This window comes from Arachis ipaensis, chromosome B2, assembly GCF_059453495.1.
Source record: "Arachis ipaensis isolate K30076 ecotype BB chromosome B2, ASM5945349v1, whole genome shotgun sequence".
Taxonomy (NCBI): domain Eukaryota; kingdom Viridiplantae; phylum Streptophyta; class Magnoliopsida; order Fabales; family Fabaceae; genus Arachis; species Arachis ipaensis.
Window position 1 is genome coordinate 6,510,739 of NC_142437.1, and position 17,635 is coordinate 6,528,373.

General features: G+C 36.5%; 3 protein-coding genes across 6 annotated transcripts; all 3 read left to right on the top strand.

Moving 5' to 3' along the window:
- The first annotated feature begins 1,034 nt into the window (after window positions 1-1,034).
- LOC107624379 (vacuolar-sorting protein BRO1-like) lies at window positions 1,035-3,204 on the top strand. The gene is made up of 2 exons (XM_088504694.1): window positions 1,035-2,195; window positions 2,561-3,204. The coding sequence occupies exons 1-2, from the start codon at window positions 1,500-1,502 to the stop codon at window positions 2,861-2,863; spliced, it is 999 nt and encodes a 332-aa protein (XP_088360820.1). The 5' UTR covers window positions 1,035-1,499; the 3' UTR covers window positions 2,864-3,204.
- LOC107621443 (uncharacterized) lies at window positions 2,748-7,588 on the top strand. 2 transcript variants are annotated; one of them, XM_088504693.1, is made up of 4 exons: window positions 2,748-2,874; window positions 3,991-4,717; window positions 4,823-5,833; window positions 7,110-7,588. In XM_088504693.1, the coding sequence occupies exons 2-4, from the start codon at window positions 4,004-4,006 to the stop codon at window positions 7,437-7,439; spliced, it is 2,055 nt and encodes a 684-aa protein (XP_088360819.1). In that variant the 5' UTR covers window positions 2,748-2,874; window positions 3,991-4,003; the 3' UTR covers window positions 7,440-7,588. The 2 variants fall into 2 exon arrangements, with proteins under 2 accessions (XP_088360819.1, XP_088360818.1); XM_088504692.1 differs by lacking the exon at window positions 2,748-2,874 and having other exon boundaries at window positions 3,850-4,717.
- On the top strand, window positions 7,371-11,669 carry LOC107624370 (uncharacterized). 3 transcript variants are annotated; one of them, XM_088504690.1, is made up of 4 exons: window positions 7,371-7,461; window positions 8,613-9,345; window positions 9,451-10,482; window positions 11,087-11,558. In XM_088504690.1, the coding sequence occupies exons 2-4, from the start codon at window positions 8,626-8,628 to the stop codon at window positions 11,414-11,416; spliced, it is 2,082 nt and encodes a 693-aa protein (XP_088360816.1). In that variant the 5' UTR covers window positions 7,371-7,461; window positions 8,613-8,625; the 3' UTR covers window positions 11,417-11,558. The 3 variants fall into 3 exon arrangements, with proteins under 3 accessions (XP_088360816.1, XP_016182357.2, XP_088360817.1); XM_016326871.3 differs by lacking the exon at window positions 7,371-7,461 and having other exon boundaries at window positions 8,482-9,345; window positions 11,087-11,669; XM_088504691.1 differs by lacking the exons at window positions 7,371-7,461; window positions 11,087-11,558 and adding an exon at window positions 10,602-10,800 and having other exon boundaries at window positions 8,485-9,345.
- The last annotated feature ends 5,966 nt before the right edge of the window (window positions 11,670-17,635 follow it).

Below are 17,635 nucleotides of genomic sequence, written 5' to 3' on the forward strand. Positions count from 1 at the left end.
AAACTATGATTTGGTGAGTGTAGACTTTGTTTTAACACATTTGAACACAAACATTGGTGTTCGGTGTTTCTGCATTCTGCAATACTTGAGTTGAATTTGTTGATGATTATTATCATTATTGAACCTTGAATTTATTGTTGTGTTGCTTAAAAAATCGGTTAGCTAAATATTTTGTTGCCGTAAATATTTTGTTTTTTTGGTTGCTGAGTTGAGTAACAATGCTAGGAAAGATATAGATGTAAATCAAAATAAGGAAAATGTTTATCAAATCCAAATTTGTTCTATAAAGATATAAATGAGGAAAATATTGATCAAATCCAAATTTGTCTTATAAAGATATAAACACTGACTTTGAAATCATCTTTTGGATTTGATTTACCAATTATGTTATATTTTTACTCGTTCTTGCTCATTTAAATTGAGAAATTATTTTGTTTTAGAGACTAGATTATTATCACTTTTTGCATCATTAGTTATGTTTAAGAATTGATATTTGATTATTATATTTGTAAAGACTTGCATTTTAAGTTTCAACACATTTTTTTTAATTTTATATATTTTTTAATTATGATCTTAACTAACCCTACTTTCCTGCCTATGATACTACACAGTCCTAACAACCAGAAAGCATTTCAAATTCAAGATAAACAATACCCACGTAAATAACAAACTGCACTTATTCAGGAACTGGATTTCTTTCAAACACCTCCCCCTTTACACGATCTATTTCTCCAATGAATAACGGTATTTCATCTCTTTCAACTTCAGTACCTTCGTATACCTTCGTATATATAGTCTGATTTTTATTAATAAAGTGACCATTATTATTATTATTATTATTATTATTATTATTATTATTATTATTATTATTATCATCTAGTTTACTAACAAATGGCCCATTTATTTATTATTCTGATATAAGGAAAATATATATTCGTTACCAAAAGAAGGAAAAATATAGTCACCAAAAAAAAAAGAAAAAAGAAAAATATATATTCCAAAATTTGCTGCTTGTTTTAGATTTGAAATTTGAAATAAATCACATACATAGTGGTTCCAATTTTCATCGATTTTCAACTTCCTGATCATAAACTGAATCGCCGTCACCATGGCCAAAAGCAACGACGTAGGATGATGTTGATGATGAATTGATGATGATGTAGGTTTCTAAGCATTACCGTAGAGCATATGATCTGATAATATGTGATTCGGCTGCATTCAAACATGTCTGCTCATTTGACCACACTTGGATACCTCATCTTCATCAGAAGCAGAAATTCTTTCGGGAAGAGGCTCGTCAGAGGAAATCATTCATCCTACCCAATTCCAAGCGACCTAAAACATCCTCATTGGTACAATCTTGTCCTCTTGATCATGATGCAGAATCCATCACGGAAAAATTAGTTAGAGGGATTTGCAGGCACTCGGACCTGTGGACACCCAAGCAACAACTAATATACCTTGACCTCCTCCTCTCCGAGTACAGCCCTTTCAAGATTATGGATGGTGGAAAGCTGCTGGCTAACCCATGGGACATGCCTCCTCCTTATCCAACAAATTTTGCAATCCTCTCTTCGTCGTCTTCGTCTTCGTCACATCTTATGGCATTCCCTTTGAAGAAATGTGAGCCCTTGGACCTCTATGAGTCCCTTCGGAGTTATGTTGCCCTTAAATACTCTGAGAGCGAGGCAGAGAGAGTAGAAGGCCTTTTCAAAATGGTAGACAAATTGCGCAGTGAAATGCAGCGTGATGACCTCTCTCTACCCATTCGCCGTGACTGCCTCATCCAGTATTTGAAATGCGTTTGCATGATTGAGCCTTTGTTCCCCATGACTACCTCACCCAATCCACCTATCTTTGTTTGGTACAATGCATTCAACCCACAACAGGACTCTTCTCAGCACAACATCCATTTCGAGAAGGCCTCTGTTCTCTTTAACCTGGGAGCCCTCTCCACCCAAGTTGCTCTCTCCTGCGATCTCACCACCATCCAAGGCCATCGCCTTGCCAAGGACGCCTTAAATGATGCTTCACATTGGTTCTCCAAACTGTCGCATGAGGCTGAGAAGGCATCTGCCACCATTGAATTGTCAGTAAACTGTGCCAAGATGCTGCGTGAGATAATATCCGCTCAGATTGCCGACTTGGACTGGAATTTTCCTCATTCCTGTTCTGTTCGATCATCATCATCTCCGGTAGGCGATAATATGAACTAGCACATGAATCTAAATTAAGTTCTTAAAATTTCAATTGTCTTTATTTAGTCCCTAATTGTCTCTATCTAATTTCCAAACTTTACTAACGAACTCATGTTAGTCCTTGAAACAATTTTCAATGCACCGGACAGCTAGATACCACATTGGACTCTGTGAAAATTGTCCCAACTACTAATCTAAGTCACGCTTGTAAAGTTTGGAAACTAAATAAAATCAATTGAAACTTCATAAACTAAATTAATTCTATCCTGTATATATAATCATCTAGTTCTTCAGCTGATTATTTTAATTGATATCATCATATCAATCTTGATTTGTTTAATTGTGTGATTGGGATGATGCAGGCTCTTCTGCTTTATCAGAAAGCTTTTGATCTGTCGACACTTGAGCCTTTAGCTGAGACTTTTGTTCAATCCTCGATACCTCAATATCTGAAGATGAAAACCTGCCCTGTTGTAACTGATCCAGGTGATATCACTGAACAATTTCTTTCAGGGTATGGTAAGGCTAAATCCCTGCTTGTAGAGGGATGTCAACCACCATGCTTGGATATTAAGGATGGGAATCTTGTGGCCAATGCAACCTTGGAGGCAGTAAGGTTGGCGTTGAAGGAGATGAACTTGCAGGAGTCCAAACCACCACAATAACATTACCATATGTAAGCTTTAGGAATCAACTTTTTTTTTTCTTTTAAACTAAATAAGCTTTAGGAACTAATTACTCTTGTTCAAAACTATTCCTTCAAAATTTATTGTTTCTATCTACACAATTTTTATGATGTGCTGCAAGGTCCATTGATGAGTTCTGCTTTGTTCACTGCGGTTTTCTTACTTAACCAGGTTGAAGGTTCACTAATCATTTTGTATTGTTGGTAAACTATTCATGATTAAATTAGTTTGATGTCATCTGGTACAAATTTCTTTTCTGGTGATATGTGTTTCTATAAGAACCTAGAAAATCCCAAATTCAAAGTAATAAAACAAAAAAATAATGAATTTCTTCTCTGGTATTGAATAATTTTGTACAAAATCCAATTTTACTGTTTGGATGAACAAAATTTCTTCTAATTTTTTGGGCTTGCCCACTTTGTATTTTGTAAAAACTTTGCCTCTGTCAACATTTGTTCTATGAAGGAGATGATGATCATGAGATTAATAATGATATTGATGTTACGTGGGATCAAGATTATTCATCCTGCTTTGTTCAAACCATTTTTTTTGGGCTTTAATTCATTTCAGAAAATTGTTCGGTTCATAGTTTAGTCTTTATGTATAATTGACATGAGTTTCTTTCTTTTGTTGGCTTTTCATTAGAATAGTTATTAACTACATATTTTCTTCTTTTACTCTTATTATTTATTATGTTTGTAAAGACTTACATTTTAAGTTTTAACTTTTAACACATGTTTTTAATTTTATTTATATAATTTTATATATTTTTTAATTATGATCTTAACTAACGCTACTTTCCTGCCTGTGATACTACACAGTCCTAACAACCAGAAAGCATTTCAAATTCAAGATAAACAATACTGACGTAAATAACAATACTGCCTATTATTATTAGCTCTACGTTAAAACTCAAATTTAGTCTACTAACAAATGACCCATGTTTTTTATTAATCTAATAAAAGAAAAATATATATTCCAAAATTTGCTTATTGTTTTAGATTTGAAATTTAAAATTTGAAATAATCACATACATTGTGGTTCCAATTTTCATCGATTTTCAACTTCCTGATCATAAACTGAATCGCCGTCACCATGGCCAAAAGCAACGACGTCACCATGGCCACGAGCAAGGAGGATGTGGGATTGCTGAACCCGAACCTGGACAAGATGCTATCAATCCCACTGAAAAAGAGTGATCCGGTGGAGCTGTACCAGCCGTTACGCAAGTTGGTAGCTACAAAATTCTCAGAGAGCGATGCAGAGAAAGTTGAAAGCGTTCTGGAAACCCTAAACAAATGTCGCAGTGACATGGTGGAGCGAGGGGACCTCTCCCTTCCCATGCAACGTGATTGCCTCATCCACTACTTCAAATGCCTCTGCATGGTTGAGCCACTCTTCACCGCTGACTCCGACGACTCCGACGGCATCATGTTTTTCTGGTACGACGCCTTCGACCCTGACTATATATGTGTGGATGGAGTCTCCTCCCATAAGAGTATCCAATTGGAGAAGGCTGCTGTTCTCTACAACCTTGGCGCCATATACAGCCAGATTGGAGCCTCTTGCGACCGCACCACCGCCCTTGGCCGTCACCTTGCAATGGATGCCTTCAATGCCGCCGCCAAATTCTTCTCGGAACTCTGGAAGGGTTTCGCCAAGGACATCTCCGCCACCTTCGACTTGACTCTCCTCTTCACCGAGACGCTGCACCAGCTCTTCTCCGCTCAGGCTTCCGAGCTCAAATTACAGCAACAACTCGACGACGACAAAAGCAACAACGACGCCAGTTCCGCTTTCCAAAAACATCGATGTGCCCATTTGTTTAAATCGGTCTGTCTTGACTCTTAACACTTACTGATTTTGCATTTATTTTTTCACTTTGGATTTTCAATAGGATGATGTTGATGATGAATTGATGATAATGATATGACGTAGGTTTCTAAGCATTATGGGAGAGCATATGATCTGATACTAAGTGATCCGGCTGCAACCAAACATGTCTGCTTATTTGACGAAACTTGGATACCTCATCTTCATCAGAAGCAGAAATTCTTTCGGGAAGAGGCTCGTCAGAGGAAATCATTCATCCTACCGAAAGCCAAGCGACCCAAAACATCCTCATTGGTCCAATCTTGTCATCTTGATCATGATGCAGAATCCATCACGGAAAAATTAGTTAGAGGGATTTGCAGCAACTCGGACCTGTGGACACCCAAGCAGCAACTAATATACCTTGACCTCCTCCTCTCCGAGAACAGCCCTTTCAAGATTATGGATGGTGGAAAGCTGCTGGCTAACCCATGGGACATGCCTCCTCCTTATCCAACAAATTTTGCAGTCCTCTCTTCTTCGTCTTCGTCTTCGTCACGTCTTATGGCATTCCCTTTGAAGAAATGTGAGCCCTTGAACCTCTACGAGTCCCTGCGCAATTACTTTGTCCTCAAATACTCTGAGAGCGAGGCAAACAGAGTAGAAGGCCTTTTCAAAATGGTAGACGAATTGTGCAGTGGAATGCAGCGTGATGACCTCTCTCTATCTGGTCGCCGCGACTGCCTCATCCTCTATTTGAAATGCCTTTGCATGATTGAGCCTTTGTTTCCCATGACTAACTCACCCAATCCACCTATCTTTGTTTGGTACAATGCATTCAACCCACAAGAAGACTCTTCTCAGCACAACATCCATTTTGAGAAGGCCTCTGTTCTCTTCAACCTGGCAGCCCTCTCCAAACAAGTTGCTCTCTCCTGCGATCTCACCACCATCCAAGGCCATCTCCTTGCCAAGGACGCCTTCAATGATGCTTCGCATTGGTTTTTGAAACAGTCACATGAGGCTGAGAAGGCATCTGCCACCATTGAATTGTCAGTAAACTGTGCCAAGGTGCTGCGTCAGATAATATACTGGAATTTTCCTCATTCCTGTTCTGTTCGATCATCATCATCTCCGGTAGGCGATAATATGAACTAGCACATGAATCTAAATTTAGTTCTTAAAATTTCAATTGTCTCTATTTAATTTCCAAACTTTACTAAGGAACTCATGTTAGTCCTTGAAACAATTTTGCTGTCTGACTTAGTTGTAATTAGAGCTTTTGGCTTAATTATGCCAGGCTTTGCTCTAGTAACCATAGGATGCTGATTTCTTGGTAAGGGATTAGTAGAAGTAGGGGGAAGGGGAGTTGTGTTTCAATTCTAGAATTTGGAATAGAATTTGGAGACACTGAACTAGATGTGGCCTCAGAAGATATGTCAGTAGTGTTAGTATTGAAATGAAGGTATGAGGCAGTGTGTGAGGCTTCATCAGAATTAATTGTAGAGTGAGGGTTATTGGAGACTAAATCTCTATTAATAAAAGGCATAGAGTTAGTAAAAGAGGGATAAGTGACATATTCATGAACATTTTGTTGAGATATTTGAGTTAGCATTAGTGCAAAATTTAGGAACGTTTTGATAAAAAAAACAATTGATAAATCATCATTAGAAGATGTATTAGGTAAAGAAAATAAAGTAATAAAGGAGAAAATATGTTCATCAAAAAGCACATTTCTAGATATATAAACTTTACCAAAAGGGGATAAGCACTTATATCCCTTATAATTTTGCCCATAACCAATAAAAATGCATTGATGTGATCTATAATTGAACTTATTTTTGTTATATGGTCTCAAGTGTGGATAACAGAAACTACCAAAGACCTTCAAATGATTATAATCTGGAGGTTGATTAAACAAATTCTCAAACGGTGACTTACCATCCAAGATAGTTGTAGGCAGTCTATTAATCAGAAAAGCTGAAGTTAAAACAGCCTCATTCTAGTAAATTAGAGGCATTTTAGCAGTAGAAAGCATAGCTAGAGCCATTTCTGTGAGGTGGCAATGCTTTCTCTTAGCCCTGCCATTCTGTTCATGAACATATGGGCAAGAGAATCTATGCTCTATGCCATGTTGTTGTAAAAAAGATGTAAAAGCATTTGATAGGTATTCCTTTCTATTATCTGCAAGTACTTCATAGTATATCTTGTAAGGTTCTTAATATATGCTTTATATTGCACAAAAGCGTGAAAAACTTCAGATTTGGTAAGGTTTGGGGACTACATAAAAGGAATTGAAACTTCATGAACTAAATTAATTCTATCCTGTATATATCATCATCTAGCTCTTCAGCTGATTATTTTAATTGATATTAATCTTGATTTGTTAAATTGTGTGATTGGGATGACGCAGGCTCCTTTGCTTTATCAGAAAGCTTATGATATGTCGACACTTGAGCCTTTAGCTGAGAATCTTGTTCATTCCTCGATACCTCAATATCTGAAGATGAAAACCTGCCCTGTTGTAACTGATCCTGGTGATATCACTCAACAATTTCTTTCAGGGTATGGTAAGGCTAAATCCCTGCTTGTAGGGGAATGTCAACCACCATGCTTGGACCTTCTCTCGGAGATCAGCCCGGTCAACATTAAGGATGGGAATCTTGTGGCCAATGCAACCTTAGAGGCAGTAAGGTTGGCATTGAAGGAGATGAACTTGCAGGAGTCCAAACCACCACAATAACATTACCATAGAGAAAAACTATGTAAGCTTTAGGAATCAACTTTTTTTTTTTTTCTTTTAAACTAAATAAGCTTTAGGAACTAATTACTCTTGTTCAAAACTATTCCTTCAAAATTTATTGTTTCTATCTACACAATTTTTATGATGTACTGCAAGGTCCATTGATGAGTTCTGCTTTGTTCACTGCGGTTTTCTTACTTAACCAGGTTGAAGGTTCACTAATCATTTTGTATTGTTGGTAAACTATTCATGATTAAATTAGTTTGATGTCATCTGGTATAAATTTCTTTTCTGATGATATGTGTTTCTATAATAACTTAGATAATCCCAAATTCAAAGTAATAAAACAAAAAAATAATGAATTTCTTCTCTGGTATTGAATAATTTTGTACAAAATCCAATTTTACTGTGCGGATGAACAAAATTTCTTCTAATTTTTTGGGCTTCACCACTTTGTATTTTGTAAAAACTTTGCCTGTGTCAACATTTTTTCTATGAAGGAGATGATGATCATGAGATTAATAATGATATTGATGTTACGTGGGATCAAGATTATTCATCCTGCTTTGTTCAAACCATTTTTTTTTTTTTTGCTTTAATTCATTTCAGAAAATTGTTCGGTTCATAGTTTAGTCTTTATGTATAATTGACATGAGTTTCTTTCTTTTGTTGGCTTTTCAATAGAATAGTTATTAACTACATATTTTCTTCTTTTACTCTTATTATTTATTATGTTTGTAAAGACTTGCATTTTAAGTTTTAACACATGTTTTTAATTTTATTTATATAATTTTATATATTTTTTAATTATGATCTTAACTAACCCTACTTTCCTGCCTATGATACTACACAGTCCTAACAACCAGAAAGCATTTCAAATTCAAGATAAACAATACTGACGTAAATAACAATACTGCCTATTATTATTATTATTATTATTATTATTATTATTATTATTATTATTATTATTAGCCCTACGTTAAAACTCAAATTTAGTTTACTAACAAATGACCCATGTTTTTTATTAATCTAATAAAAGAAAAATATATATTCCAAAATTTGCTTATTGTTTTAGATTTGAAATTTGAAATAATCACATACATAGTGGTTCCAATTTTCATCGATTTTCAACTTCCTGATCATAAACTGAATCGCCGTCACCATGGCCAAAAGCAACGACATCACCATGGCCACGAGCAAGGAGGATGTGGGATTGCTGAACCCGAACCCGAACCCGGACAAGATGCTATCAATCCCACTGAAGAAGAGTGATCCGGTGGAGCTGTACCAGCCGTTACGCAAGTTGGTAGCAACAAAATACTCAGAGAGCGATGCAGAGAAAGTTGAAAGCGTTCTGGAAACCCTAAACAAATGTCGCAGTGACATGGTGGAGCGAGGGGACCTCTCCCTTCCCATGCAACGTGATTGCCTCATCCACTACTTCAAATGCCTCTGCATGGTTGAGCCACTCTTCACCGCTGACTCCGACGACTCCGACGGCATCATGTTTTTCTGGTACGACGCCTTCGACCCTGACTATATATGTGTGGATGGAGTCTCCTCCCATAAGACTATCCAATTGGAGAAGGCTGCTGTTCTCTACAACCTTGGCGCCATATACAGCCAGATTGGAGCCTCTTGCGACCGCACCACCGCCCTTGGCCGTCACCTTGCAATGGATGCCTTCAATGCCGCCGCCAAATTCTTCTCGGAACTCTGGAAGGTTTTCGCCAAGGACATCTCCGCCACCTTCGACTTGACTCTCGTCTTCACCGAGACGCTGCACCAGCTGTTCTCCGCTCAGGCTTCGGAGCTCAAATTACAGCAACAACTCGACGACGACAAAAGCAACAACTACGCCAGTGCCGCTTTACAAAAACATCGATGTGCCCATTTGTTTAAATCGGTCTGTCTTGACTCTTCACACTTACTGATTTTTCATTTATTTTTTCATTTTGGATTTTCAATAGGATGATGTTGATGATGAATTGATGATAATGATATGACGTAGGTTTCTAAGCATTATTGGAGAGCATATGATCTGATACTAAGTGATTCGGCTGCAACCAAACATGTCTGCTTATTTGACGAAACTTGGATACCTCATCTTCATCAGAAGCAGAAATTCTTTCGGAAAGAGGCTCGTCAGAGGAAATCATTCATCCTACCCGAACCCAAGCGACCTAAAACATCCTCATCGGTCCAATCTTGTCCTCTTGATCATGATGCAGAATCCATCACGGAAATATTAGTTAGAGGGATTTGCATGCACTCGGACCTGTGGACACCCAAGCAACAACTAATATACCTTGACCTCCTCCTCTCCGAGTACAGCCCTTTCAAGATTATGGATGGTGGAAAGCTGCTGGCTAACCCATGGGACATGCCTCCTCCTTATCCAACAAATTTTTCAGTCCTCTCTTCTTCCTCTTCGTCTTCGTCACGTCTTATGGCATTCCCTTTGAAGAAATGTGAGCCCTTGGACCTCTACGAGTCCCTGCGCAATTACTTTGTCCTCAAATACTCCGAGAGCGAGGCAAACAGAGTAGAAGGCTTTTTGAAAACGGTAGACAAGTTGCGCAGTGAAATGCAGCGTGATGACCTGTCTCTACCCGTTCGCCGCAACTGCCTCATCCAATATTTGAAATGCATTTGCATGATTGAGCCTTTGTTCCCCATGACTACCTCACCCAATCCACCTATCTTTGTTTGGTACAATGCATTCAACTCACAACAGGACTCTTCTCAGCACAACATCCATTTCGAGAAGGCCTCTGTTCTCTTCAACCTGGGAGCCCTCTCCACCCAAGTTGCTCTCTCCTGCGATCTCACCACCATCCAAGGCCATCTCCTTGCCAAGGACGCCTTAAATGATGCTTCGCATTGGTTCTTGAAACTGTCGCATGAGGCTGAGAAGGCATCTGCCACCATTGAATTGTCAGTAAACTGTGCCAAGATGCTGCGTGAGATAATATCCGCTCAGATTGTCGACTTGGACTGGAATTTTCCTCATTCCTGTTCTGTTCGATCATCATCATCTCCGGTAGGCGATAATATGAACTAGCACATGAATCTAAATTTAGTTCTTAAAATTTCAATTGTCTCTATTTAGTCCCTAATTATCTCTATCGAATTTTCAAACTTTACTATTGAACTCATTAGTCCTTGAAACAATGGAAGCTCCTCAAGATGAAAAAGGGTGTGAACAATGAACAGTGTTCTGGATGAAAGGTACCCATGGAAGCTCCTTGATTGATTTGTTCTTTGTTCAAGCCCATGGTACCCATGCATTGATTGAACTACACTGGTACTGCAGGAAAAAATCCGTAATCTCCTGCCTTGACACTGCCGATACCAAATACCAACCAATGTTTAGTCCCTTCTTGAGTGTTTCAATTGCTGTTCCACAGCATGAATGTAATTTAAATATGATATTTTACAAAATTGTCATTTTGAACACTGATTTTCGATGCAGAGACTGTGAAAATTGTCCCAACCACTAATCTAAGTCACGTTCGTAAAGTTTGGGGACTAAATAAAAGGAATTTAAACTTCACAAACTAAATTAATTCTGTCTTGTATATATCATCATCTAGCTCTTCACAATTTAACTTGATTTGTTAAATTGTGTGATTGGGATGATGCAGGCTCCTCTGCTTTATCGGAAAGCTTATGATCTGTCGACACTTGAGCCTTTAGCTGAGAATCTTGTTCATTCCTCGATACCTCAATATCTGAAGATGAAAACCTGCCCTGTTGTAACTGATCCTGGTGATATCACTCAACAATTTCTTTCAGGGTATGGTAAGGCTAAATCCCTGCTTGTAGAGGAATGTCAACCACCATGCTTGGGCCTTCTCTCGGAGATCAGCCCGGTCAACATTAAGGATGGGAATCTTGTGGCCAATGCAACCTTAGAGGCAGTAAGGTTGGCATTGAAGGAGATGAACTTGCAGGAGTCCAAACCACCACAATAACATTACCATATGTAAGCTTTAGGAATCAACTTTTTTTTTTCTTTTAAACTAAATAAGCTTTAGGAATTAATTACTCTTGTTCAAAACTATTCCTTCAAAATTTATTGTTTCTATCTACACAATTTTTATGATGTGCTGCAAGATCCATTGATGAGTTCTGCTTTGTTCATTGCGGTTTTCTTACTTAACCAGGTTTAAGGTTCACTAATCATTTTGTACATGATTAAATTAGTTTGATGTCATCTGGTACAAATTTCTTTTCTGATGATATGTGTTTCTATAAAAACCTAGATAATCCAAATTCAAACAATACAACAAAAAAATAATGAATTTCTTTTCTGGTATTGAATAATTTTGTACAAAATCCAATTTTACTGTGTGGATGAACAAAATTTCTTCTAATTTTTTGGGCTTCCCACTTTGTATTTTGTAAAAACTTTGCCTGTGTCAACATTTGTTCTATGAAGGAGATGATGATCATGAGATTAATAATGATATTGATGTTAGTGGGATCAAGATTATTCATCCTGCTTTGTTCAAACTTTTTTTTGGCTTTAATTCATTTCAGTAAATTGTTCGGTTCATAGTTATAATTGACAAAAGTTTCTTTCTTTTGTTGGCTTTTCATTAGAGTAGTTATTAACTAACTACATATTTTCTTCTTTTACTCTTATTATTTATTATTTGCAACTCTATAAAAACTCGTTATGTCTATTTTATAATTCTATTTTGTAAATCTCTCTTTTATTATTGGCAATTTGCTAGATCCTCTAATGATTGACAATAAAATCTTAGTAAATCATTGTATTCTATCGCGATTTACATAAATTAGAAATCATTGTGCAACGATTTACATTCATATAAATAAGAAAATATATAACCGATTTTGGTTTAGGATATTTAAATAATATTGGTTTTTAAATATTTTATTTCAATTATTTATCCTAAATAAATCATGCATTTAAATAGCTAAAATTAAAGCCATGCAAGTATTCTTTCTCCTTCGTTCTTTTTCTTTTTTTTATAAATTTTTAAAAGGTGTTATTCAACCAAAAATTAATTAAAAAAACAAAAAAGTTCAGAAGAAAAGAAATCAAAAGGATAAGTATTGTTTTGGTTCCTTACGTCGGAGTCGAACTCGTTCCTGGTGTATATTTTGATTTAAAATCATTTTTAAAGTCGTATTTAAATTTAAAATCGTCCTTTCTAATAAAATTTTTTAATTTATTTCTAAACTACCCCTATAATAAAAAAATTATAAAATTAAAAAAAAAAAACACGTTGAGGGAGAAAGAGAAAAGGGTATTCGAAAGGGGGGGAGGAAAAGGGGGAAGGGGGGAAGGAGAAGGGGGAAGGGTGGGCATCACTGCCACGGTCGCCGCCACTGTGCCGTTAGGAGGGAGATCCGAGGGAAAGAGAGAGAGCGTGGAGTTGAGGGAGCAGAGAAGCGCGCCGCCACCTCCAGACGTCCTTGCCGCCGCCGAGGAGAAGGAGAGGAAGAGGAAGGGATGCTGTCCGCGCCCTGCCACCGCGTCAGTTCCCCGCCGCCGTGCTGCTTCGCCGTCTATGGGGAGTCACTGCCGATCCGCCACGAGCCGCCATCGCAAGTCAACAACGAAGAGAGAGAGAGCCGCGAGGAGGAGGATCGCGCCACCCAGTCGTCGTCGTCCTCGCCGCGCCGCCGTCGAGCCCACTGAGCAGAAGCCCATCACCGCCGTTTGCACCTCTATCGCCGTCCGAGAAGCTTCCATGGCCGTTGCTGTCGAGCCCACTGAGCAGAAGCCCATCACCGCCGTTCTGCTTTCTTGCTTTCTGTTTTCTTGCTTTCTATTTTTTGTGTTCTTGGTGGTGGTGTTGTTGTTGGTGTTGGTGTTGGTGTTGGTGGTAGTCTTGCTTTCTGTTTCTGCTTCTTGGTTTGGTGTGGTTTGGTGTTGTTTGGTGTTGTTGCTGTTGTTTGGTGGTGGTGGTGGTGGTGGTGGTGGTGAGGGTATATTTGTCCAAAAAAATTAAAAGGACGATTTTAATACGAAAAAAAAACGTTAAGTATGATTCTAAATCGGAAATTACGTTGGTTTCCATGGTATTCTTTATTTGATTAAGCCAATGAATTGCTGCATGCACAAAAAGAAATTTGAAACCATTACTAAACCCATCTCATCTAAATCTAACATAATTTTTGTTAAAAAAATATTCAAGCAGTAGTAAAATTTATTATTTTTAATTAGTATTTTTTGTTATTAATTTAATTTTTTTATAAATAATTTAATAATATATTTTTAATTTATATTTTTAAATATTAATAATCAATTACTAGTCAAAAATAAATTTTTGACTTTCTATCATTCGCCCTAAACTTTTTCTTTTTTTTATTATTATATTCCTCCTATAATTAATTAAACTAAGAGTCCATTTGAAAAGTAGCAGAAACTATTTTTTTTTTACTTTTGAATTATGAAAAGTCACAGTACGCGTGTTTGGTACTATTTTAAAAAGAGCTTTTAACTTTTCAAAAAGTTAATTCATAACTTTTTGAAAAAATAGAAATATATGACTTTTCCTCCTCGATAAGTCATTCCATCGTTTACGTAAAAAAAAATAACATCAAAACAAAAAAAATCTACTTTCATTCTTGGCTCTCTAAAAAAATACTGAAAATATTAGCCCTCCACCACTATTTTCACCCAAGGTTCCATCTGCTAGAAGCATTGGCCTTCCACCATTATTTTCACGTAATGATATCTGCTGAAAATATTGACCCTCCATTACCATTTTAAAACAATGTTCCATCTGACCACCTATTGTATATATTTTTCCAGTTTTTTTTTTATCATTTTACCCCTCTATTTTTATTATTAAATTTGTATTTAACATTGTGTGTGGTATAAAATCGACTAAATCCCCAAAATGATCCCTCAGATTGGGCCCCTGCACCAATTTCACCCCTGAGTTTCCAATTACACCATTTTGGTCCTCGAGATTGAACTCCGGGCACCATAAAAGTCCCCAAACCTATTTCCGGCCTGAGTCAACAAATCGGAGTGCTGATCTGGCAAGTAGCTGCCACGGTGGATGTAGAAACGGCTATATGACATGGACATTTGGTGAATTTGCTCCAATATAGTCCCTACTCCCATTTATAAACCCTAAACTCAATGTGAACCCTATCTTTTTCATCTTTTTCTTCCACTTCCACTTCTGTCTTCTTTCTTCTTCTTCTTCTTGTGACAAATGATGGGTAGTGCTAGTCACGTAGTAGGGAGTTCGAGCCGCTCCTCTTCAACCAGGAACTGGACAAGAACATCAAGTGCAAAGTCTTTTTCCCAAATCAACATGGTTTGTAGGATGACCATGCACTTCGAATTTCTCATAACCATTATCACCAGCCCAAATTAGATGTCAATTTTTAGACTCCTTCCTAACCTTCTCAAGCCTACTTTTGATAACTAGTGGTAGTGTTCCCACGTGATTTTCCATCTTCACTTTATTCTTAGCCATTATGCGCATTACAAACATTCTGATTTTCTCGAGCAGTGTGATGATTGGCTTTTCTCGTGCTTCCTTTATCTTTGAGTTAAATACTTCACATGCGTTGTTGCAAATAGAGTCCAACTTCAGCTTGTGACTGAACTTTAACCTTGTCCATGAATCCTCTGGCCATTTTTCTAGATATGCCCAGGCATCCTCGTTAAGCCTCTTAATCTTATCCATTAACTCCTTGAACTCCTGGTGCGTAGTGACCCGTGCACAATCCCACAACAATCCCCTTAGCTTCAAGTCTTTCCATTGTTTGTTGAAATTACACCACAAATGTCACACACAGAAACGGTGATGCACATTAGGCATCACCTCCCTCATGGCTAGAATCAGACCCTGCAACAGAAATTGAGATAACATAGCCATGTTGAGTGAGAACACATAATGATTCACCATAACAGTCCCTAACTTTTACCCCGTGCACTATAATAGACCCTGACTTTTAAAAAATGCACCATAACAATTCCTAACTTTCACACTGATTCACCATAATAGACCTTAACATTTATATCGTGCAAACAACATAGTCCCATTCCAATTTTGCAGAATCAGTTCATATTCAACCCAAATAAAATTCACCAAATTGATTTCAAGAACAACTCATAAACGGTTGCTTATGCTATTATGCAGACTTCCTGATTTCAAGAATCAATAATCAATATATCATCATTATTAACCAATGTTAGTCACACACATACAAAATCAAATAAATAATCATTATTTCAATAATCATTAAGCTTTTTGGTGAACAAGCCACCAACATTCCTTCATCTTGTCATACCCAAGCTTTTTATGGTAATTTCTAATATATAAAACATCTAATGTATCTTCATCAATATCAGCCAAACAACTTTTCTTATTAGGAGAATAAACCATTCTTCCTTCTTTATTTTTTTCAAAGCTACCCCATGATGGAACATAATGTCAATTAGATTTTTCATCTGCATCAGAAATAAAAGTTGTACACATTAACTCAATGACCATGGTCACAACCCAAAAATCAACAGATTGCATTTTATGGATGGTAAAAAAAAAACTTTCCCCTGTTTCATTAGGCAAAAGCAGAGCATGTTTAAAACCCATATCCTAACAGAACAATATATGAAACCCTAAACCTTTATCAACGATGAAAACACCCCACCACAAACAAACAGAAAGCCAACTAAACCCTTGAAAATCAAGCTATGATTTGTCGAAAAAAAATAAGGGCACTATGTACTCACCTCAATAACAACAACAATGATGTTTCCTCAATAACGGCACTGTGAATTCCACGGCGATACTAGCAGTCCCGCAAAATTGTTGAACTCGCAAACCCTAAATCACCACACAGCCTTCACCATTGTCAGAGGAAGAGGGAGTCTAAGTGTTTCAGTGTTGGAGAAAGGAAGGAGAAGATTGTGAGTGATCAAAACCCATATGGCTCTAACGTTTTGTTTTCTTCATTCATGTAAAACGGTGACGTTTTACTCTCCTTAGGCGCCAAAACCCTAAACGACACCGTATGGAACATCCACCGTGGCAGTCACTTGCCAGATCAGCACTCCGATTTGCTTACTCAGGCCGAAAATAGGTTTCGGGACTTTTATGGTGCCCGGAGTTCAATCTCGATGACCAAAATGGTGCAATTGGAAACTCATGGGTGAAATTGGTGCAGGGGCCCAATCTGAGGGACCATTTTGGGAATTTAGTCGTATAAAATCTTAGTTTTAATTTTTTTTCATGTGATTTTATTTTTATATAGCTGCTATTATTTTTATAGTTAGTTATAGCAAGTTCTTGACCCCAATAAAAGAGGAGGGAATTTAGTAGAAGTAAAAAAAATAAAAAACAGCAACAAAATATACATTGACACACATTTCACATTTATTTTTTATTTTTATCTATCATATCATACACAATAAAATAGCAAACACTAACTACACAATAAATTTTTTGGCATTGCCATCAAGATTATTGTGAATTAAAATTTTATTACTATTTACCACATACAAAAATACCATTATAGGTGAAGATGAAGTAAAAGAACCAGTTTCTACCTAAAAAATAAAACTAATAAAAGAGAAAATAAGGAATTAATTGTCTAAACAATTGTAATCTTAGTGATTAGGTTATAGAAAATCAACATTTAATATTAAAAGGTATTTATTATCATTGTTATTTTAATATTATTTTTTGTAAAAAAAATTATATTTTTTGAGTTATTTATTCAAATGCTACAACTTTAAAATAAATACTTCTATAACTAAAAATTCAAATACAAAATAACTTATTTATAAATTATTATTAATAAAAATTCTTATATTTTAATTTTTTTTAAAAAAATTATTTAAATTATTTACCTAAACTAAAACCTAAGTCAATCGCATTTTTAAATTCCATTTAGAATTTAGATTAACCGCTTTAGTGTAATCTATTTCTGCCTCCCATTAGCTGCGTCAAATATAAAAAGCAAAAAATAAATGTATTTAATAAAAAATTATAAATAATAAATAATAAATAATTTAAATGGCATAAACTCCCCATACTCAATTAAGAGGTTACGGGTTCGAGTCTCCTATTTTTCCAAATTTGTCAATGAGTAATAACTCAAATGGCATAGTCTCTCCATATTCAATTAAGAGATTGCGGATTCGAGTCTTCTATCTTTGGTAAAAAAAAAAAAAAAAAAAACATCCTATCCGA

What these genes read in the sequence shown, in the direction of transcription:
- LOC107624370 (XM_016326871.3), top strand. Translation starts at nt 8,602, where the DNA reads ATGGCCAAAAGCAACGACATCACCATGGCCACGAGCAAGGAGGATGTG. An exon ending in GTGCCCATTTGTTTAAATCG is followed by an intron (nt 9,346 to 9,450) that starts GTCTGTCTTGAC and finishes GATATGACGTAG; the next exon opens with GTTTCTAAGCATTATTGGAG. An exon ending in TTCGATCATCATCATCTCCG is followed by an intron (nt 10,483 to 11,086) that starts GTAGGCGATAAT and finishes GGGATGATGCAG; the next exon opens with GCTCCTCTGCTTTATCGGAA.
- LOC107621443 (XM_088504692.1), top strand. Translation starts at nt 3,980, where the DNA reads ATGGCCAAAAGCAACGACGTCACCATGGCCACGAGCAAGGAGGATGTG. An exon ending in GTGCCCATTTGTTTAAATCG is followed by an intron (nt 4,718 to 4,822) that starts GTCTGTCTTGAC and finishes GATATGACGTAG; the next exon opens with GTTTCTAAGCATTATGGGAG. An exon ending in TTCGATCATCATCATCTCCG is followed by an intron (nt 5,834 to 7,109) that starts GTAGGCGATAAT and finishes GGGATGACGCAG; the next exon opens with GCTCCTTTGCTTTATCAGAA.
- LOC107624379 (XM_088504694.1), top strand. Translation starts at nt 1,500, where the DNA reads ATGGATGGTGGAAAGCTGCTGGCTAACCCATGGGACATGCCTCCTCCT. An exon ending in TTCGATCATCATCATCTCCG is followed by an intron (nt 2,196 to 2,560) that starts GTAGGCGATAAT and finishes GGGATGATGCAG; the next exon opens with GCTCTTCTGCTTTATCAGAA.